Raw genomic sequence first — 23,778 nt, forward strand, 5'->3', positions numbered from 1 at the left:
GAATTCTTTCCCCCAAGATGAGGAAAAAGGCAAAAATAACTTTTAAAATCCTAAAACAAAATATAATCTAATCAACACACTCAAATGTCTTAGTATTTAAAATCTTTGAGACTTTAATTTTTATGTAAAAACAGACTGGACTATAAATTTCATGGTATCTTCTATCTACTTTGTTTCTAAGGAAGTTATGAAACATACATACTCAGGGCATAGTATGCTTTTTCTTCTTTTTGACATATAACTCATATGCCATAATCTCTCACCCTTTTACAATTTAGTTGTATAATTCAGCTATTTCTCATATACACAAGATTGTGCATCCATCATCACTACTTAATTCTAGAACATTTTCTTCACACTAAAAAGAAATCACATTACCATTAACAGTTCCTCTTCATTCCTTCCTGCCTCTTTCTATCCCCTGGCAACCATTAATTTACTTTCTATCTCTATGGGTTTACCTAATCTGCACATTGCATATAAATGAAATTATGCAGTATGTGACTTTTTATGTCTGGCTTCTTTAACTTAGCATGTCTTCAAGGTTCATCTGTATTGTAGCATGTGTTATAATTTCCTTCCTTTTCAAGGCTGAATACTATTCTGTTGCATGGATATACCACATTTTGTTATCTGTTCATCAGTTGATAGATATTTGGGTTGTTACCATGTTTTGGTTATTGTGAATAATTCCCTTATGGATATTCCTGTGTAAGTTCTTATGTGGATATAGTTTTTCAATGTTCTTGGGTTTATACCAAGGAGTGGATATTCTGGGTCATATGGTAACTAAGTTTAACTTTTGAGGAACTGCCAAACTATTTCCCAAAGCTGTTGCATCATTTTATAAGCCTACTAGTAATGTGTGAGATTTATTGTTGTTTTATGTTCTTGCTGCATACAGAATTTTTCGTCTTTTCAATTTTAGCTGTTCTAGTAGGCATGTTGTGGTATCTGGATTGGTATTAGATAGGGAAGCAGTCAGATACTGGCTCTGGCTTCTTCTCATCCTGAATCAGAAGTCTCAAGGGTCAGGTCAGTTGGAAACCACAGCATTCCCAGAGCCCCCTGGCATCAACAGGGAAGAGATTAAGCCTCCTCTGAGACAGATCATCTTCACTCAGTGCAAGGTCAATGCCGCCCCTCACTGGGAGTCCTGCAATATCTGAGGGAGGTAATTAGCATTAAGTGGACCTGAGGTAGATTCTTGCATAGGCTATGCCGTGACTCATGAATCCCCAGTGCTGCAACCAGAGTGGTCAGAACATGGAGGCTGCAGTGTGGAGACTTTGTGAAGAGGCAAAAGGCCAGCACCACAGTCTTCAACAGTTAGGGCAAGCAGGCCACCGAAAAAGGCTAAGGGGGTCACATGTACCTCAGTGTAGACCAGCACAGGGGTCCGGACAAGTACAAGCAGCTATACCCTGTAGAGAGAGCAAGAACACTGAGTGGATCCAACCTTCTGCCCGCCTACCACTATGGAGATGTTGAGCTTTCTTCTTACGAGCACCAGGTTGGTGGAGAGGAATTGCCAGTAAACACTAGTCTGGGCAGTGGAAGAAGACACAGGCCCAAGTGGTAGGAGTGCCAGTCAAGAGATCCTTATCTATTTCATCTAAAGACAATATTTTTGGCATGTGAGGTCCACAACCAGTAGGGCAAAATAATCCTTTCTATCATAAAAATAAACTTTTGTACACTTTGGGCTATTTTTAATTCCACAAGAACTTTTTGTATGCCTTTTGTGTGCCAAGCATAGGGAGGAACCTGGGGAAATATGTAGTGAATCATTGCTTTGGTCTGTAAGTGGATGAGAGAACATATGGAAAGCCTTTGGCACAGTGCCTGGCACACAGTAAGCCCTCAATAAGTGTGAGTTCTTTTTTTCTCTTTAAAGATTTATTTGTTTATTTTAGTGAGAAAGAAGGTAGCGGTGCCGAGGGAGAGTGAGAAAGAGAATCTCAAGTAGACTCCTTGCTGAGCGTGGAGCCCCATGCAGGGTTTGATTCCATGACCCTGAGATCATGCATGATCTGAGCTGAAACCAAGAGTCAGACACTTAACTGTCTGAACCACCCAGGTGACCCTGGCAGTTCTTTGTCTACCCTAACCAATTAGTGGACAATCTAGGTTAATGCAGAGACTGGAAGATCATATGATGGGAAGGGTTGATTTGAAGTCATATGGGCTTGTCACAGGCCATCTGTGTTAGTTACTAGCTTTGTGACCTGGGAAAAGTTACTTCGCCCCTCTGAGGCTATGTACCTTGTAAAATGTTGATGCCTACCTCATAGGGTCATCGTGAAGATACAACAAGATAAAGTGCTTGCATGCTGTGTGTAGGTCACCATGATTGATAGGAAACAACTATCAGGTAACACAGTATCAACAGCTATCAAGGTAATACAACTGATATACATTGAGTGTCTACTATGTGCAAGACCCATTTCCAAACACTGTAAGTGTAAAAAGTCACATAATTCCACAAGAACACTATGAGGTGGGTGCTACTATTATTCCCATTTTGCAAATGAGGAAATCTAACCTAAGTGATATTTAAAGACATATCAGAGTGTCGTAACTGGTAAGTACCAGAGTCAGGATTAAAATCCAGGTGGTGGGGATCCCTGGGTAGCTCAGCGGTTTGGTGCCTGCCTTTGGCCCAGAGCATGATCCTGGAGTCCTGGGATCGAGTCCCATGTCAGGCTCCCCACAGGGAGTCTGCTTCTCCCTCTGCCTCTCTCCATGTCTCTCATGAATAAATAAATAAAATCTAAAAAAAAAAAAAAGCAACCCAGGTGGTTTGGGCCCCTGGGTGGCTCAGTTGGTTAAGTGTCTGCCTTCAGCTCAGGTCATGACCTTGGGGTCCTGGGATTGAGCCCTACGTCGGGCTCCCTACTCAGTGAGGAGTTTGCTTCTCTCTCTCTCTCTCTCTGTGCTTTCTCTCTCTCTCCTATCTCAAGTAAATACATTTTAAAAAATCCTTAAAAAATAAATAAATGAAATAAATAAAACCCAAGTAGTTGGACTCCAGAGCCCACACCCCCAGTCGCTGCATTACAGTGCAAAGATCAGGCACCAGACTCTAATCAAAGTTACTAATGCATGGAGACCATTTCACAGAGTCTGGAGCGTGAGAGACACTCATTTACAGATAAATATCATTATGCACATTGTTGCAGTTGGAGTCTAACTGGACAAAACTGAATCTCTGTTCTAACGTTTACTAGTGACTTAGTGTATTTGTGATCTATTTTGTGTGAAATTGCTCCCAAAGGGGGCATTTAGAGGCTTGAAATGACAAACGCTTATCTCACAATTTCTGAGTTACAAATCAGAGAGCAGCTGAGGTGCGAGGTTCTGAGCAGAGTCTCTCATGAGACTGTTGTCAAGATATTACTTGAGGCAGCCTCATCTGAAAGCTTGACTAGGGCAGAAGGGTCTGTTTCTAAGATGGCTCACTCACATGACTATGAGGGGTGTGTGGGGGTGTGGGTGTCTTAGTTCTTTTCTGGATGTTGGCAGGAGGCCTGAGTTCCTTAACATGGGGACCTCTCCATGGGGCTACATGAGTGTCCACAGACATAGCAGGGAGAGTAATAGGAGAGAGAGAAGGAGAGAGAGAGAGAGAGAGAAGCTACAATGCCTTTTATGACCTATTCTTGGAAGTCACAAGTCAGCATTTCCACCATGTTATTGATCAGAAATGCATAAGTAAATCCAGCCTACATCCAAGGGCACAGGAATTCAGCTCCATCTCGTGATGGGAGAAGTATCAAAATCATTTGTTTCAAATGACCACACCAAGGGGCAAGTTATTAATCTCTCAGTGCTTCAGTGCTTTTATCCATTAAGATGGCTTAAATTAGTATTCCTCATGGCAACTTTGTGGGGTTAAGTGAGACAATTCCCACAAAGAGCCTAGATAGTGCCTGACACAGAGTACATAGGCATCCATATATGTTAGCTCTGATTACCATTTATTATCAGCTATGTTGAACCTGGCTGTGCTTCTGGTCTCTTGATGCCAGTCTTCTCACCTGTCAAATGGGTTTAGTAATATCTGCTCTGTTCAAGGCACACAAAAACTATTTGTTGAATACATGCACAAATGAATTTATTGAATACATACTATATGCCAGGCCCTGTTCTAAGCACTAGGGACATATAACTAAACACACCAGATAAGGTTTTACCCCTATGCAACATACATTCCAAAGGGGGAAGGCAAAAAATAAAAACCCACAAATAAACAATAAAGTAAATCATTTTAAAGATTAAAAACAAAACATGGCGATGCATGCAAAATAGAATGCAATGGGATACCACCAACACTCCCATCAGAATAGCTAAAAAGACTGACAACATCAAATGTTGGGGAGTATGTGGAGCAAACAGAACTCTTTCTCTCTCTCTCTTTTTAAAGATTTTATTTATTTATTCATGAGAGACACACACACACAGAGGCAGAGACATAGGTAGAGAAAGAAGCAGGCTCCATGCTGGGAGTCCGATGGGAAACTCGATCCCGGGACTCCAGGATCACTCCCTAGGCTGAAGGCAGACACTCAACTGCTGAGCCACCAGGCGTCCCCAAACAGAACTCTCATATATTGCTTGTGGGTGTTTAAAATGGCACAGTTTGAAAAAATTTGGCTTTCTTTTTTTAAGATTTAAAATTTATTTTTATTTTTTAAATTTAAATTCAATTTGCCAACATATAGTATAATATCCAGTGCTCATCTCCTCAAGTGCCCTCCTCAGTGTCTGATAGTTTCTTATAAAACTAAATACATACCTTTTTCTAGAACTCAGTGATCCCACTTCTAGGTGTTTACTCAAGAGAAAAAAAAAATCCACACAAAGACTTGTATGAGTTCATAGTTGCTTTATTCATAATAGCCCCAAACTAGAAACAGCTCAATGTGCATCAATGGGAGAGTGGACAAACTGACATATATTCATGCAATTAAATAGAATTCAGCAATAAAAGAAACTTCTGATACGCAGTGGGAAGTCTTAGCTAAGGGTCAGAGAATAACCAGAAAACGTTCCTGCAGGGATCCCATTCATTCACTCAGGGCGCTGGGATGAATGAGACCTAGTCTGTTCCCTTGAATCCAGGAGGTGCCAGGAGAGTAACCAGTTCTGCGAGGGTGCTGAGGAGCTACTATGTGTTTCAGCTGGAGCGTGGGTCGGTGGGACGCCACAGCCCAAGTACTTTTCAACTGTGCCACACTGCTTCCTTGTGGCCCTATCTCTCTGGTCTAAGAGTGGACTACCCTACCCTTGCTTCACCATAATTTCAGACAGACCCAAAAATGTCCCTTCCACGAGGGTGGGGACTTTGTTCACTGCTTGATATCTGCCACCAAGCACATAGGAGACGTTCAGCAAGTCCGTGCCAAAGAAATATAAGAATGAAAATTTGTGGCTTCATTGGCCTCTCCACTCTCTGAGGCCTTTGAGCTTGCTGCTGGCTGTCTGGCCCATATGGTGTCTTTTTTTTTTTTTCCCATCTGGTGTCTTTGATTTTCGCACCCTCTATTCTCATCATTTCCGGTTCTGCTCCAGCATCACCTCCTGCAAGAGGCCTTCCCTGACCACCCTGTCAGTCTCCCCACCTCTCCATCATCACGTCATCCTGCTTTGTTTTTTTTTTTTTATTTTTCCTGTTTTTTATTTTTTAAAGCAATACCAGGGTACAAAGCAATATATATATGTATAGATTTATTTGAAAATCGCCAATATTAAGGCTTTCTGATGTTTGCAAGGTACTTATTTGTCCTATTAACATCAGCTTCTTCCCAGATGTTCACTATAAAGCAGGGAGGCTCTCCATCACCCTGTTTTGGTCTCTTCACACGATTGTCATTCTCTGAATTTTTTTTGGGGGGGAGGGGTGTGCGTGCCGGTTTTGTACGCTTGTTTGCTTTTCGTCAGTCTCCGCTTCTACAAGGTACATTCCAGGACGGCGGGAACCTTGTCAGGTTTGGTAAGCGCCCAGTGACACCGGCTTGCTCCACCTGCGGGGTGCGCGGCCGCTGCGGCCAGAGAGGTCCGGGGAGCCTGGACTGCGGGTTGGCCCCAAGGCCCCGCCCCCGAGCCCCGCCTCCGCCGCGGCGCGTGCCGCAGCCTCGCTCTGGGGCCGGAGCCTGCGCGCTCGCTCCCCGCGCCCCCCGCGCCCCCCGCGCCGCCCGCGCCGCCCGCGCTCCCCGCGCTCCCCGCGCTCCCGCGCACCCCGGCCGGCAGGGGTTTCTTTCCCGCTTCCCGCGGTCATGTCTCCCGGCCCGGCCCCGCGGGGTGGCGCTGCCCAGGCCCCGGCGCCTGCGGCGAGCGAGCGTCAGGGGCCATGATCCGGCTGGGCGGCTGGTGTGCGCGGCGGCCCCGCGGCGCGGCGTTCCCGGCGGGGAGGCGCTGGCGGTCGGGCGGGCCGGCGGGCCGGGGGGCCGGCCGCGCCCTGCGGGTGCTGGTGGACATGGACGGCGTGTTGGCCGACTTCGAGGGCGGCTTCCTCAGGAAGTTCCGCGCGCGCTTCCCCGACCAGCCCTTCATCGCGCTGGAGGACCGGCGCGGCTTCTGGTTGTCGGAGCAGTACGGCCTCCTGCAGCCCGGCCTGAGCGTGAGCATCCCCCGCCCCGGCCCAGCCGCGGGGCCCCGAGCCCCCCCGAGCCCGGCGGGACTGCGGCCCTCCTTCCCCAGCCCTGGGCCGGGAGCCCGCGCGACCTTGGGTGGGTCACCTCCGCGAGCCTCGGGGTGGTCCTCTCCCGAAACAGGGGCCCCGGCGCGCACAGGAGCGGTTGTTGGCTGTCACCGAGGGCTTCTCAAAAGTCAGGAGGATGTGATGCGCAAGATACGAACTCTCTCTTTGGCTGACTTTTTAGTTTTTGGTGCATTTGGCTGCAAGTCTTTAAGTTCTTTAAATGAAATAAACGTTGCAAGTAAAGTCCTCTTTGATCCCTGCGACAGGCACATGCTCATTTCTTCATCCTCACGAATTTGATGAGGGTCTGTACCATTCTTTGGTGTCCTTTTCCATGAATGCATAGCTCCCGATGATATTTGAGGCCCAGAGAAGTCGAGTGACTTTCTGGACATCACACGATGAGTCGGTGGTCAAGAAGGGGTGGGATCAGCCCCTTGGTTTATCCCCTTGCTTTGGTGGCCCACTGCATCCCCCTGACTCCTGCAGTGTTTTGGTCTCTGAGTCCATGATGCATGGAGGAGAAATATCCAGGCTTGTTTATAGACAGATGGCTTAGTTTGTCAGTTTAAACTATTTCGTGAAAGGAACAGCAGTTTTTTTTTTGCCTTGCACAAACTTTAAAGAGGCTGGATGTGTCCTGGCATCCCTTGATTGGCCACATAATAAGATCACCACCAGAAGTTTGATGATGATGATATTAGAGCTTAGAGCCTATTTTGATAATTTTTTAAAGATTTTTATTTATTTATGATAGTCATCACACACACACACACACAGAGAGGCAGAGACACAGGCAGAGGGAGGAGCAGGCTCCATGCACCGGGAGCCCGACGTGGGATTCGATCCCGGGTCTCCAGGATCGCGCCCTGGGCCAAAGACAGGCGCTAAACCGCTGTGCCACCCAGGGATCCCAGCCTATTTTGTATCTATAGGTTGGCTACCTTGTCTCCCACATGAGGTAGACATTATTATCTTCATTGTGCAGGTGAGGAAGTTTATCCCAAGTCCCATAGCTAGTAAGGGGCTCAGCTAGGATTTAAACTCAAGTCTGTCTGCCTTCCAACCATATTTAGCTTTCCTGACTCCAAAGTCCTCTTCTCTGTCCTGCTCTAACAAGTGACATTTCTTTTGACTAAAAAAAGGTAATTTGACAACGATCCATTTTGAGAGGCAGGTATTAAAAAGAAAATGAAGCACCAGTTCTCTTTATTTCTCCCAGCTCTAATATCTGATTGCCAATTTCAAATGGGAGAGAATACCCTAGTTATTTTTGCAGCCTCAGTAACAGACTCCGTAACAGACATTGATGTGGGTGTTCATTTATAGACAGTGCACAGTATTGGCAGTCTGGGTGCCTTATTTCCTCCCAGGAGTGTTTTGGGGTAAGGAAGTAAAGCCCATCCCAACTCTGAAAAGGACAGTGGTTCTTGCAAGTCCTTTTGTACTGATGTGCAGACTCTAGATCTAAGGAGGTAATTTTACCATTTTCTAAGGATGAGGCAAAGGAACAGAGCTCCTGGGACGCTAAGAAGGCAGTGCTCTGGAAGTGACTGCTGAATTTTGCTTCTGGGAACATTGCAGGAAATGGGATTTTAATAAATGAACACCTGCCTTGTGTCCCCAGCATAGCTCACAGCAGGACATCCCTGGGTCTCCCCTTGGCTGATCTTGCCCAGCACCTACAGTCAGAAAACAAATGATGAACCAACCCACCTTAATTATGTAGGCATTTTTGCTTTACAAAATACCACTCTATGTGTATCCCCTTTGATCTTTGCAGGACTCTGAGAGGTGATCATGGCAGAGGTGGAAGGCAAAGCTCATTTTAACCGATTTAGAATCCTACACTGTTAGGACAGTTGAGGAACTCAGCCCAGAGAGAGGAAGTGCCTTGACCAGAGTTTCAGGGCCAACCTTAGTGAAGGAGGGAGGGGATGCTGGGATGCTTATTACTGAGGTAAGGTGCTTAGTCCAATATCACACAGCCAAGGCCAGGACTTCTTACTCTTCCGTTAAGTGTGGTTTCCACCGGTCCATACTGCCTCTGTGATTCAAGTTCTGGCAATATCACCCATAAGTGGCCTTAAAAAAAATTCTTTGTAAGCCTGTTTCCTTATCAAACTGGGGATAGTAATTCTTACCCTCGTGGGATGATACTAGCAATCAGTACGCATTTGCTTCATCCCACACAGCGCACAAGAACAATGCCAGTGTGATCTCCGGGTATTCCACCTGTGAGTGTGACATGGTAGTGGCACTGGTTCTGGAGTATGCAGCTTCTAACCTGGCAGAGACACTTCTGTAACAGCGCACATAGGATTTAGGTTCTTGTTCCTTGGAGGGCGGAGTTTGTCTTCCCTCCCTTTGTTCTGGGCCTGGAAAAGTGTGGCATTCTGCAAACTTGATTTTAGCCCAGTGACATAAGGTAAAAACATGTAGCCTTGGAGTTAGGAGATGGTGTTTCGTTGTGTGATATTAAGTAAATCCCTTCCCCATTCAGAGCCTTGATCTTCTTATATGAAAAATGAAGGTCTGGATTTTTGGCTTTCAGACTTTAGAAGCAGGAGAATGCTTTTCAAACCAAGTACTTATTGACACACCAATGCATAAAACAGGTAAAAGAGCTGTCCTAGTTGATACAGGTCAGGAACCTGGAGTTCTATTCAATTGACCTTCCATCTGCCCTTCCTGACCCCCTTATCACACATGGCACAGCAGTACTCAATCACTGAGTTTAGGATGTCGGGATGGCTCAGTGGTTGAGCTTTTGGCTCAGGGTGTGATCCCAAGGTCCTGGGATCAAGTACCACTTGGGCTCCCTGCATGGAACCTGCTTCTCCCTCTGCCTGTGTTTCTTCCTCTTTGTGTCTTTCATGAATAAATAAATAAAATCTTAAAAAAAAAATCTCCGAGTTCCTTCAGCTCTTGAATTTAAATACTCTAGTGCCATGATAAAACCTGATCCAACCTCAGAGCCTCTACGATGCCTCTGGCTGTTAGAATCAAGCAAGCGCATGATTCATGATGACTTGCCTTTGGCCCTGATGGCTCTAGCTGGGCCTCAAGCAGAGCAGGCTTCAAAATCCATTGCCCCTCGCCCCTTAGCTGGTCTCTGCTGGATCCTTGCAGAAGTCAGATCTCCAGGAGAGGAGGGGAACACACGCATGCTCTGTGTGATCCTCTGGCTTCCCCAGGGTATGTCTTTGGGTATGTGAGGGGGGAAGGTGGGAAGCTCACATTCTTTTCAACAGCTCTTCCCACCTGCGCCATCATCCCTGTGGTAAGGCAAGGTGCTGAGTATTCTGGAAGTCACCCACTTCTCTCTCATCTTCTTAGGAGAAGGCCATTAGCATATGGGAATCAGAAAATTTCTTTCTTGACCTGGAGCCTCTACCAGGGGCTGTAGAAGCTGTGAAGCAGATGGCCAACCTAGAAAAGTAAGTTTGTCTTCCCACCTGAGCATTTGTCCTTCCTCCTGCCAGTACCTCTGCTACTCTTTTGCTTCTCTTCCTGCCCTCTGCCTCCCTCCCCTCTCCCTCCTCACCCCTGTACAGCCCGGTGCTTATTTCTTTGACATTCAACCTGGTAACACCCTGAGTGAAACAGACTCAGTTTGTAAGCTACTGATGGTGTTTTGATCTGGTAACAGGAGAAAATGTTGAGTCTACTTGGATCTGGTTGACTGGGTGGTAGACATGCACTTTTTTTTTTTTAAGATTTTATTTATTTATTCATGAGAGACACAGAGAGGCAGAGACACCGGCAGAAGGAGAAGCAGGCTCCCTGCGGGGAGCCCGATGTGGGACTCGATCCCAGGACCAGGATCACGACCTGAGCTAAAGGTAGATGCTCAACCACTGAGCCACCCAAGTGCCCTAGACATATATTTCTTCAGCAGATAGTTGAGAACTGACTCTATTAGGTGCTGCTGGACACCAGTAATACAGAGATGAACAAACATGGTCCTGCCCTCATGGAGCTCACAGCCCAGCCAGAGAGTAGACGTTAAAGAATCTCACAAGCAAAGATACCCCAGATTGTGGTAAGTGCTGAAAAGGAAGAGAGGAAGGAGTACAAAGAGGTCTAACAGGAGACCTAACAAGAAGTGCAGGAAGCAGCAGGAGTACTACTATGTGAGATATTTCTGGTTTGTTTGAGTGAAGTGGTTGCATCTGGGAGCTGAACCTCCGTAACTGTTCACTAAAATCCATTAGCAGTTACAGATGATGTGCTTCCCTGAGAACTTGAAAAACAACAGCCATATTGAGATAGAACTCACATACAGTCCACCCATTTAAAGTGTACAATCTGGTGGGTTTCAGTATGTCTGCAGAAGTGTGCATTCCCTACCATGGTCAATTTCTGAACACTTTCATCCTTCCAAACAGAAACCCTATACCGATTAGCAGTCATTACCCCTCCTTCTCCTTCCCCTGCAGCCTTAGGCAAGCACTGTCTACTTTAGGGCTTTGTAGATTTGCCTGTGCTGGACATTTACTGTTTATTTCATGTACATTTCATGTAGTACACTATGTGGTCTTTTGTGATTGGCTTCTTTTATGCAACATTGTGTTTTCAGGCTCATATCCATCCTAGTACCTCATTGTCTTTCATTGTTGAGTAATATTCCCCAGTATGGATATGCCATATTTTCTTTATCTGTTCATCAGTTGTAGACACTTGGGTTGTTTCAGTTTTTTAGGTATTAAGATTAATATTGCTTATGAGCAAATTTTTTTGTGGCTGTATGTTTTCATATGTAGATTGTATATACCTAGGAGCAGAATCGCTGTCATGTGGTAATAAATCCATGTTTAACATTTTGGGGACCGCCAAGCTGTTTTCCAAAGCAACAGTACCATCTAACATTCTCATTAGCAAGGTATGAGGGTTCCAACTTCACACCCTTGCCAACACTTGTGGTCTTTTGTATTCTAGCTGTCCTAGTGGGTATGAAGGGATGTCTCATCATGATTTTGATTTGCATTTCTCTGATGGCTAATGATTTGAGCATCTTCTTGGGTGCTTTTTAGCCATTTGTCATCTTTTTTTGGAGAAATACTTATTTAAATCCTTTGCTAATTTTTTTCAATTTGGTTATCTTTTTATTGCTAATTTTTAAGAGTTCTTAATATATTTTAGATCATAAGTCTCTTATCAGATACATGATTTCCAAATGTGTTTTGTCATCTTCTGGATTGTTGTTTTAGTCTCTTGGTGGTGTCCTTTGAAATCCAATGTTTTAATGTGGATATAGTTCAATTTATCTGTTTTTCTTTTGTCATTTGTGTTTTTGGTGTCATGTCTAAGGATCATTTGCCTAATCTGAGGTCACAAAGACTTGCTCCTGTGTCTTCTATGAGTTTTATAGTTTTAACTCTTAAATTTAGGGCTTTGATCCATCTTGAGCTAATTTTTGAATATAGTATGAGGGGAAGGCATCCCACCTCATTCTTTTGCATATGGACATAGACTTCTCAGAACCATTTGTTGAAGAGTCCCCCCACCATTGAATTGTCTTGGCTTCCTTGGCAAACATCAACAGACCATCAATGTTAGTATTTGTTTCCAGGGTTGTAAATGCTTTTATTGGTCACAGTTTTGCTAGAATCTACCAACCTGAAAGACCAATCAAACATACACTGTGAATTGGTCTTTATTGTGCCATATAAATGCCTCCAAAAATAATCAGCGTTCAAAGTTCTGACATGATAAATAGGCATCAGAGGAATGAAAAATGCTTAAGAGTTTGAGTTGAATTGTAGACAGACTCGTTTGGTAATTTATGTTTAGACTTGAGTCAGGTTGTACAGAGTAGTGTATTTCATTCTGGTTTATGATTTGAACTTGATTTATAGTGGAGTACTGTTGTATAACTCCTTGCATCTGCAAGAAGAGCCTAGAGAGGCAAAGCATATTTGTTTTTGCACTGCAACTTTTCAAAACTCTATTTGTGTCTGGATCAGTGTTTCTTGGACTACATTCCGCCAACTCTATTCTGGAGTGCTAGATCGCATAGTGGTGAAGATTGGGTCCTAACTGGAGTGAGACTGCCCAGGCTCAAACCCGGGCTTTTCTAGAATCTAACTCTCAGACATTGGACAAGTTATTAAGCTTTCTGGGTCTCAGTATCTTCAACTGTAAAATAAGGATAATGAGAAAGTATAGCGTGTGGCACATAGTAGGTACTCAGTAAATGTTAGCTGCTATTGTTATTATTCTGCAAGATTTAATAGGTATGCAACAGAAAAGCGTTCTTTAACCAAAACAGTGTGAGGAACATTGGATTAAGAAGGACTTTGAAGGGCTTCTGTTTTGCTAATATGCGTGGTGACTCTTCACTGGGGTAGCAGAGGATGAAGCTTTTTTTCATATGTATTCTAGTCTGGAACACTTTTTCCCACAGCTTCCCTGTTAATGCTTTTGTGAAAATGCAAGTCTAGACCATACCGTAGGTCTTTTGCCTCCATTTTGGCTCTTAACGGCGTAGATTCCCAAGGTCAGCCAATGCCCCAGTGTGGACAGAGAAAGGGGTCTAGTCAGTAACTAAGTGGATAGCTTTGTGTTTAGTGCTGAAGCATACAAAGGCCAAGATTTAAAATGTTACTTAAAGAATATTTGTGAGGCACCTGCTACATGCTAGGCCCTGTACCACATGCTGCAGATACAGAAGCAGATGAGAGACCGCTTGCCTTCAAGGAGTTCACTAGGAAACAAATGACTACAATGTCATTCTAAAAGTGACACGGTAGATGTTTGAATGGATCTAAGCAGGGCTAATACTCCCCAGGGAGGCAGTGACACTTGAGCTGTCATCCTGAAAAATGAAAAGGGATCTATGTGCCAGGTGGAGAAGGCAAAGGGGTTTCAGGTAGGAGGGGAACAGTGAGCAAACACCTCATCTGCCCTCTGTCCTGAAGCAGCCTCCCTGGCATGCTGTGTCCTGGCTGCAGTAGCACTGAGCAGGAGACTGTGCCTCCCTGGGAATCACATCACATCCTGAAGAGCCTCCTTGGAATATCTTCAGGGGCGACCACCCCTTATCCAGTAATACACAAGTATATTCTTAATGAAAAACTCTAATGGCGTGTGCACGTAAATGAAGAAATGTGAGTTGCCCATTTTGTCCCTTTGTCCCCATGTACGTCTCCCTCAATCCCACTCTTTGTGTACCAGTTAACAACTTGGGATGCAGGCTTCCAGACCTTTTAAAATACATTTACATACTTATTTGTATATAGTTTTGCAAGTTTATATGTTCTACCTGGCAGCCAGACTAATATTCCTTTTTTTAAAAAAAGATTTTATTTATTTATTCATGACAGAGAGAGAGAGAGAGAGAGAGACAGGCAGAGGGAGAAGCAGGCTCCGTGCAGGGAGCCCGATGTCTCCAGGATCACACCCCGGGCCGAAGGCGGCGCTAAACTGCTGGGCCACTGGAGCTGCCCCAGACTAATGTTCATAAAGCAAATTCTGCTAATGTTGGTCCCCTCCTGAAACTCTCTTTCGGCTTTTTATTGCTCAGAAACAAAACCCCAACTCAGCCAGGCCTGTGAGGTGGTCTGTGACCCAGCCGTGCCACCCTCTGATCTCTTTTCCAAGCACACTGACTTGTCTTCTGCCCTGTGGGTGCACCAAGCTTGCTTCTGATCTTATAGCCTTTGTTTCTTTTCTTTTTTTTTTTTTAAAGATTTATTTATTTATTTATGAGAGAGAGAGAGAGAGAGAGAGAGAGAGAGAGAGAGGCAGAGACACAGGAGGGGGGAGAATCAGGCTCCATACCGGGAGCCTGACCTGGGACTCGATCCCGGGACTCCACGATCGCGCCCTGGCCCAAAGGCAGGCGCTAAACCGCTGAGCCACCCAGGGATCCCCTAGCCTTTGTTTCTAATATACACTTTGGAAATGTTTCTCTGCTGGTACCTGGCGTGGCCACACTGTTTTGAGTCCTTCAACTCTGAGCACCTTGCATGTCACCTCCTCAGAGAGGCCATACTGCTGTAGCTAAGGAGGCCACTGTCCCCACCTAGTCATTTGGCCACATTCCTCTGGCTACAAGTCAGCTGAAGTCATGTGTCTGTGTTTGTCCCTTTCTCTTTGAAGTGTCAGCTCCCTGAGGTCAGGGATTGTCTGGGTTCCTACAATGCTGCCTGGCATACAGAACATATTCAGGCATCTGCTGAATAAACATTCACATGATAATTGTTATTTATAAAATAGGATTGTGGGGCAGCCCAGGTGGCTTAGTGGTTTGGCGCCACATTCGGCCCAGGGCCTGATCCTGGAGACCCGGGATCGAGTACCATTTTGGGCTCCCTGCATGGAGCCTGCTTCTCCCTCTGCCTGTGTCTCTGCCTCTCTCTCTCTCTCTATGCCTATCATGAATAAATAAATAAAATCTTAAAAAAAAAAGGGTTGTGGTCCTCTATATTCTGCTTTCTCTTTTTTACTTAGCAATATAATATACGTTAGCAATATAATATACGTTTCCATAACAACACCATCAAACTGTCTTTTATTATTTCTTTCAAACTGTCTTACTTTAACTACTGCATGGTATTTTATTGTATACTGTATACCATCATGTGTGTAATGATTTCCACACAGACACACTGGTTCTTATTTCTTCTTGTATATCCCAGCTAGTGAGTGTGGATGTACATGTGCAAATATTTCTGCACAGTAGTGGGCTAGCTGAATCCAAGCCATATGCATTTTAAAACAATTTTTATTAAGGTATAATTACGTAAGTGTTATGTTAGTTTCAAGTGAACCACATAATTATTCAACATTTTTAAAAATTATTCAACATTTGTATACAATATTTAGGGTCATTATGATAAATGTATTCTTTTGTTTTTTGAAGATTTATCTATTTATTTGAGAGAGCAAGAGAGTGCTTAGGCATAAGTGGGGGAAGGGGCAGAGGGAGAGAGACCCCAAGCTGACTCCCTGCAGAGTGCAGAGCCTGATGCAGGGCTTCACCTGACATCCCTGAAGTCATGACCCTGATCATGATCTGATGGGAAACCAAGAGAGTTGGATGTCCCCCCCCATAATTGTATTCTTAATCCCCTTTGTCCATTTCATCCATTCCACCCCCCCCCATCTGCCTCTCCTCTGGCAAACCCCAGTCTGTTCTCTGTATTTAAATTTGATAGATACTTAGTGATGGATACTTAGATAGTATCCTTTTTGCAGATGTTCCCCCCATAACAACTAGCTCAGTATATTTCATTTACAATACTCTCAGTCGACATGACTTATCCTTGAAAGGGGCATTTGACATGTAAAAATAGCCAAAACTGCTTGGAGTCAATGCCAGCAAATAAATGAGTCCTATCAGAATCTCCCTAGTGCTTAGAATATGATGGATTTTAATGTATGTTGAATAAAAGGAACTCATGATGTCTAAAGCAGTGAGTATTTTCTGATGGGACTGTACTTAGCTTCAGAAATCTGTCCCTAAGAGAAAGCAGAAAAATGCTTGCTTAAAAAAAAATAAAGCTCTTGGTTAATTTTGGAAAATTAAAATATAGGTCATTTATAATCTCATCATTGAAACCAACACTTTCTTATATTTTGGTGTCTTTGCTTGAGTTTTCTTTCATACAGATCTTTCCCCCATAGTTGTTATCTTATGTGTAACTCCAAAACGTGTATTAAGAGGTAGTGCTGTTTGCCAAAACAAGTATTCGACATCATAGGGGGATGACTTAACACCGCTCATTTAGAAGGATGAGTTTATATGTGCTTGCACCTGTGTTTACACATGACTTTCAATACCTACTGTTAGAAGGCGAAGGGGGAACAGTACAGCATCCTCCAAACTGAGAAGGTACTTCGAGACCAAGGACCCTGTACTCTTTACTAAGTTTTATTCAGGTGTCAGGCAGATGATGATGCAGAGCTGCACAGCTATTCTTTGCAAAGTCCCAATCCCAAGCCATAGATTTTTTTAGGCAAGGGGATGTACAGAGGGCACTATGGTAAGGTCAAAGGGTCTAACACTTTACAGACCTCATGGTGCCATCTGAGTGCCAGAAGAGGGGAGGAAACTATGTTATCTCTACTAGTTTTCTAAACAACTTTAGGGAAGCTCAGGACAGGCCTTCTCCCACTCTAGTCAGGGCATGTGTTAATCTCCTAGGGGCCTAGGAAGTGTACTCCCAAAGGGAGTCATTGCGTGGGCATGAACAAGATGGAGGGCCAAAGATGGAGTCAGTGTTGGTAGCATGCCTGTAGTTGAGGGGCCTGACATAGGAGGCAGTGTATCCATTCCTTCACTAAACAGATGTGTTATGTGTCACTTCATAGATACCTGGCACTGTGCTAGCACTGGGGATAGTTTTGTAAATAACAAATAAGGTCTCCAGTCTCCAAGAGTTTTTATTATGGTGGAGAGGAGGATCAGTAAAAAGAAAAATGATGTTAGCTTGCAGTGAGTTTGGTGAAGGAAATAACAGGCTATGTGTTTGAGACTAAATGGGGAAAGGGCTCCTTCAGGTGGGGTGGAAACCTTTCTCTGAGGAAAGGTTTCTCTGAGGACATTTGACTTCAGAGCTGCATGTGAAAAACAAACTAGTTAGTAAGAAGCCAGGGTGCAAAGGCCCTGAGGTAGGCAAGGATTTCGCTTAGTTAAGTAACATTTTGAAGGAGACCAGTAGGGCTAGAATTCAGAGAGTGTGATGGGGAAGGGAAAGATGATACTCTGGTGGAGGATCAGATTGAACAGAGAATGATATGATTTAACTTAGGTTTTAAAAACATGGGCTTGGGGTGACAAGTTTGGGCAGGCATTTCTCCAAAAAAAGATATGCAAATGGCCAATGAATGCATGAAAATTTGCTCCAATATCATTAGTCTGTGGTGAAATGCAAATCAAAACCACAATGAGGTACCACTTCACATCCACTAGAATGACTATCATAAAGAAAAAGAAAAAAGGACAAATTGTGTTACTGAGGATGTAGAGCATTTGGAACCCTTGTCACTGCTGGTGGGATTGGAAGATGGTGCAGCTGCTGTGGAAAACACTTGAGAAGACATTTCCTCAAAATGGTAAATGTGGAGTTACGGTATGACCCAGCAATTGCATTCCTGGGTATACTTGAGAGAGATGAAAATAGATGTCCACACAAAAACTTGTGCATGAATGTTCCCAGCAGAATGGTTCATGATAGCCAAAAGGTGGAGACAACCCCTATGTCCATCAGCTGCTAACATGGGCAAACAAATGAGGTCCATCCATCAACATCCAATGGAATATTACTCAGCAATTAAAAGGCATGAAGCATGGATACATTCTACAATGTGGGTGACCCTGGGAAACGCTTTGCTAAGTGAAGGAGGCCAGTAACAATAGACCGTGTGTTACAGGATTCCATTTATGTGAGATATCCAGAACAGGCAAATCCACAGATAGGAAGGAGGTTGGTGGCTTCCTAGGGCCACAGGCAGAATATAGAGTAATTATTGCTCATGGACACAAATTTCCTTTCGGGGGCATGAAAATGTTCTGGTGTTTGTTGTCAACCTCTGTAAATATAGTAACATTCAGTGGATTATAAGCTGAAGATGGGCAGCTGTTAATGGTTTAAGGATTCTATCTCAGTGAAGCTGTTTTTTTAAAAAATCAGCCTGCTCTAAAAAAAAAAAAAATAACATGAGTGAGTACCAGAAATAACTTTACTGGATGAAAGAAGCCAGACAAAAAAGAGTACATACTCTGTTTCCATTTACATAAAATTCTGGAAAATACATTCTAATCTGTGATGACAGAAAGCAGATCAGTGGTTGCCTAGGGCCCAGGGGTGGGGTAGGGACAAGGAGAGGCATGTGGAGAGATGATAGGGTACCAGGAAACTTTTTTGGGGGTAGTTATTAATTGTGATGATCTATGTTTCACATGTAATTTATCACATTGTACTTGTGTAGTTTATTACATATCAATTATACCTCAATGAAGCTGTTGAAAAATAATCAGTGCAGGGGTACCAGGTGGCTCAGTCAGTTAAGTGTCTGACTCCTGGTTCTGCTCAGGTCATGATCTCAGGGTCATGAGATCAAGCCCTGTGTCAGACGTGCTCAGTGCTAAGTCTATTTCAGATTCTCTCTCCTCCTCCCTCCCCCTCTGCCCCTTTCCCTGTTTACTCGGTCTTTCTCTCACTCTCAAGGAAATAAATAAAAATAAAATATTAAAAAAATAGTCTGGATGCTGGGTGCAGAAAGGCTTGGCAGTGGCAGAATTGGAAGTTGAGGAACCATCAGAGGTGGTTGTGGTGACACAGTTAAAAAGTGGAAGTGAGGGCAGCCCCGGTGGCCCAGGGGTTTAGCGCCGCCTTTGGCCCAGGATGTGATCCTGGAGGTCTGGGATTGAGTCGTGCATCGGGCTCCCTGGATGGAGCCTGCTTCTCCCTCTGCCTGTGCCTCTGCCTCTCTTTCTCTGTGTCTTTCATGAGTAAATAAATATAATCTTAAAAAAAAAAAAGTGGCAATGCTTGAGACCAGGGTGATGACTGAGGAGGGAAGTTGATGGAATGAGGCACACTTTGGAGGAAGAACCCATAGGCCTGGGGATGAATTTTGGGGTTTAGGGGAAGGGAAGGGAAATGGGTACCTTTCAGGTTTTTGGCTTGAGTGACTAGAGCTATATAGTAGTGCCATCAACGGGGGAAGGAACAGGTTCAGGGAGTGGAGAGAACCACATGTGCCATTGTGAAAAAACGGAGTTTGAGATGCTGGTGAGATGTCCACATGGAGATATTCAGGCCATGAAGGATGTAAGCTGGGCACTCGGGGGAGAGAGCTGGATGGTGGAGGCAAAGTTGGGGGCAACTGCATAAAGGTGGTGCATCAAACCCTGCATGACAGTCATTGAGCAGGGAGTGTAGGTGAAGAGCCTCTGAGGGTCTGGATCACAAGAGAGGCTGGGCGCTTGTGCTGGGTGGCCGATGACTGGCAGGCATGCCAGGACAGGCACTGTCACAGAGGAGGACAGGCCATTCGGGTGCTGGTGAGCAAGAGGAGGAGAGTGGGCGGTACATTGGACACGGTGACATGAGGGTCCTGGTTGATGACAGGCACTTTTTGGGGAGTGGAATGGATGGACTCCAGGTTGGGGTGGATTGAAGCATGCACAGGAGGTAAGGATGTGGGGTCTGTGGGTGCAGGCCACTTGTTAGATGTAGCGGGAGCAGAGAGATGGGAGGTCGTGGGAGTGGGTGTGAGGTCAAGGCCGTGTGTGTGTGTGTGTGTGTGTGTGTGTTTGTGTTTTAAGATGAGATGGAGCAGAACATGTTTGAATGAGGGTATGGAAGAGGAGTCCAGGAAAAGGGAATGTGGCAGGGTGATACCTCCTTGTGAAGATTAGGAGATGGAATCCGAGGAAAAATGCAGGGCTTGCCTGGAGAGGAGGGCAGGATGCCTGTTCCTCCCATGCATTTGAAACGGAGAAGGCAGTTTGAACACAGGCACCCTTCTAGATTCCATGATGAGAAGACGGAATCTCAGAGCGGAGAAGTCTGAGGACATGAGGTAGTGTGTGACCGCTGTCTCGGGGAGCAGTAACATGAGCATACCCAGGGCCCTGGGGAAAGGCTGCCTGGCAACCGCACCAGTGCCTTGGGGTTGTAGTTCTGAATTTAAGATGAAAATGGCCAAACCAATTATTTGAGTTGTGTTTTTTTTCCTCCAGCATTATCTGGTTGCTTGGGTGCTGGTGGAAGAAGCTGGAGATTCAGGTTCTTTCTGGGCCCAGGTGGAGGGAGAGAGAGACTGGCAGGGAAATGGCAGCAGGGCCAGAGGGGCCTCAGGGAGGAAGGTGGCCAGGGGTGACAAAAGCGTGTGGAGCATGAGGGGGGTAGCTGTCTTGCTGAGGCTGAAGGATTGAGCAAAGGGATGACACACTCCAAGGGTGTTGGAGGTGGGATGGAGGTGAGCTGGTTATAACTGGGACGGTGGGTCTGGGTCCGTATGTGTGTGTGTCTGTGTGTGTGTGTATGTGTTGTGGTCACTGAAGTTGATGATGGGGTGGGATGGAGGCCTGGTGGTGAGCCCTTGGGCTGGGGAGGGCATGAGGGACAGCACCTGGGCAGGCAGAAGGTGACAGCAGCAGAGCAGGACAGTAGGCGGGTGGCTGTCAGCCCCAGCTTCACTGAGTCACAGATTTTGAAGGAGTCACTGGGTGGACTGGGGAGACCTTGGGCCCTGAGGCCTCCACCTAGCCCGTCCAAATGATCTCTTGGTCTCCTTGAGGAGGAATTCAAGGACAGACACAACACAGCGCATGAGCAGTACACAGGCAGGAAAATTTGTTGAGGTGAAAGTGGACTCGGGAGATGTGAGAGCAGGCGAGCTTGAGGGAGATCTGTGCCCGGTGGGCTGTGGGTTCTGTCCTTTGTTGACAGTTGTTAACAAGGGGGTGGAATATTCACTACTTGAGGAGGGGATTTCTTGGAAGCAGTGTGGTCTCCCCTAGGAATGCGGGTTACGTGCTTTCTCTTCCTCATGTGGTTGGGGGTCTCCTGTCAGTATGGGGATGCGGCACGATGAAGGAGCAGTGCTCTGTCAGCCATCTTGGGCCTGTCTGGATTGATCGGCTTCTGGTGGTTTTGTTGTGGAGTGCTGCCCGGACGGCCCTTCTTTCCTCCTAGTTGACCATGACTTCCTCTCTGCCAGCCTCAAGGCATCCTGCTAGGGTCTAACTAACTGCCCCCTGTAACGGAGGAAAGGTCTGGAAGTGACAGTGGAGGGTGAGGAAGACCCTCCTCACCTTTTGTCTCTGTAGCAGGTGGGGTGTGAGGAAAAAACAGCTTTCACTCCCAGGCACACAGGGGAGGTGGAGTTCCCCTGTGAGGCCCTCTGGTGCAGGCAGGAGGCCAGAGGACACGGAGGAGAGGCTGAGGACCTTGGGGACTGACCCTGCACATGGGTGGGAGGGGTGAGGCTGGTGAGGCTGGCAGAGGCTGCGCCCAGAGGGCTGAGACCCGGGGTCACTAGAAGGCATGTGCTTTCTTCCCAGGGACCTGGCAGGTAGGTAGGTAGGACTCTCGGGACTAGTTTGCCAAAGAGCCAAGGAGCCAGGGAGATCTGATCCTCCACAGACTCGGGTTGATGAGGCTCAGAGGGCGGCCCTCTGTGGATGTTTGGGACCAGATAGATGGCTCTGTTGGTGAGGGTCTGGGGCCCCAGACTCTGGGAGGGAGTGGTCCTTGGCCGTTCTGAAGGGCCTCCCTCCCATGGTCAGGGAGCTCAGCCTGGCTGAGAGAACGGGGCTCCCCTCTCCCCCCTCTGCCAGAGGGCTTGGCAGGCTCACTTTACAGAAGGCTTCTCCCTCTGGGGTTCTTTACTTTGCATTGCATGAGGCCCTGATTTTCCCTCAAGTAACTTGCTCTGCACGTTTGAATGCCTCTCTCATTGCCAGTACTTCTTTTTCTCAGTATTTCTGTGTTCAAATTCCGGAGAGGACGAGTGATTTGCCCAGCTAAGCCTTGGGCTCTGGCCATGCAGAGTTGCCATCCGTGGGATGCTCATCCCTGAGCTGGTTGTTGGGCCAGAGGAGAGGTCACACATGGCTGCTCAGGGCTGTGGACAGGGTGGGTGTCTCTGGTTTGGAGAGCAGTGCGGGACAGTGGGTGCAGACTGGTGAAGGCCTGATGCCCGCTGAGCTGAGAGGCGGGGTGGTCAGGGGTGACAAAGGCCATGTGGATGTGAGGGCTCAGGCTGACTCTCCTTCCTCTTTCTCACAGCACCCATGTCTTCATCTGCACGAGCCCCATCAAGATGTACAAGTACTGTCCCTATGAGAAGGTAAGATATGCAGCCGGCCTGCAGCAAGCCTGGTGTTTGGCCCCTTCTCACCTTTATTCCTCATGTCGCGGGTAAGGGATGATGGCGCTCAGCACACCGGGGGGAGGGGCCGGGGATGCATGCGGACTCTCACCAGCAGGCTTTGGCAGCTGGGGTGGCCTTGTTTCAGCCTCTTCTTCCTCCTGCCTGGCTCTCCTCTCCCAAAGACCTTCTCTAGTACCAGTCTGACATTCCAGCACGTTCTCTGCACAGCGCCTGGTGAAGTTCTCTGGAAGGGTGACCACCCCATTGGTAGTGAAGCATCGTTTCTGAAGTGTGAGGCAAGGAGAGAAAATGTGTAGGAGGAGGCTCTGGAGGCAACCCAAGCCCAAATGTTAGGGTGGGTGAATTTATTTATACCAAAGTCTTAGGCAAAACAATTACATTGTGTTTTGCTGCATACTTGTGTCATCATCTTTATTATTTATTTTTTTAATATTTTATTTATTCATGAGAGAGAGAGAGAGAGAGAGAGGTAGAGACACAGGCAGAGGGAGAAGCAGGCTCCATGCAGGGTGCCGGATGTGGGACTCAATCCCAGGTCTCCAGGATCGCAACCTGGGCCGAAGGTGGTGCTAAACCGCTGAGCCACCCGGGCTGCCCATCTTTATTGATAAGAAATAGAATTACATAAAACAGAGGCTTTTCTGGGATTTGGGAACCTGTGGTTGCCAAACCCATAGGGAAGATGTGCTGCCCAGGATGTGGGCATTCGCACCAGAGGTGGGTTCAGGGGAGGTGGGAGCAGCCTCCCAAGTCCAGGAAGGTGGGATTGGGGACCCAGAACCCCCTGCTTAGGGGTGGGGAGACTCACTCAGCACAGAACTTCAGGTGTGAGTTCTCTCAAGTGTCTTCACATGATCTCTCCCTCTCCAACTCCATATGAGAAACAAAATGTACACAGTTCACCAACATTAAGTGCTTTCGGTGTGCATTAAATGGAACAGTAACTCACGCTGACTGTTTAAGTTAATGATGGTGTTGTATGAGACACTTGGCAGCCACCATTCATAGTATGTCCCTGCACCCATTCCCTGGTTGTCCCAGCTGAACTCAGGGGAGTTACTGACTTACCACCAGTTAGGACTGAAGGCTTGGTCTGCTGTGATCAGGAGAACAGCAATCTGAAGTCGGGTCCCCAGACCAGTGGGATCCACACCCCCAGACACTTGATAGAAGTGGATGTTTTCCAGCCTTCGTGGGACCTGCTGAGTCAGAAACCC

The 23,778-nt window shown here is 46.2% G+C and overlaps 1 protein-coding gene across 6 annotated transcripts in view; it reads left to right on the plus strand.

Moving 5' to 3' along the window:
- Positions 1-6,212: 6,212 nt before the first annotated feature.
- Positions 6,213-23,778, plus strand: part of NT5M (5',3'-nucleotidase, mitochondrial) — a 39,965-nt gene continuing 22,399 nt past the window's right edge. For 2 of the 6 annotated variants that reach the window (XR_012028256.1, XM_072820840.1), the window contains exons 1-3: positions 6,214-6,622; positions 10,043-10,143; positions 22,456-22,516. Coding sequence is in view for 5 of the 6 variants with exons in the window: in XM_072820840.1 (XP_072676941.1) it covers positions 6,353-6,622; positions 10,043-10,143; positions 22,456-22,516 (432 nt within the window). In the remaining variant the exon portion in view is untranslated. Of the gene's footprint in view, positions 6,623-10,042; positions 10,144-22,455; positions 22,517-22,722; positions 22,896-23,778 lie in introns of all 6 variants that reach the window. The other 4 variants (XM_072820841.1, XM_072820837.1, XM_072820838.1 and 1 more) reach the window with 4 other exon arrangements.

The sequence above is a fragment of the Canis lupus genome, chromosome 3 (assembly GCF_048164855.1).
Source record: "Canis lupus baileyi chromosome 3, mCanLup2.hap1, whole genome shotgun sequence".
Classification (NCBI taxonomy): Eukaryota; Metazoa; Chordata; class Mammalia; order Carnivora; family Canidae; genus Canis; species Canis lupus.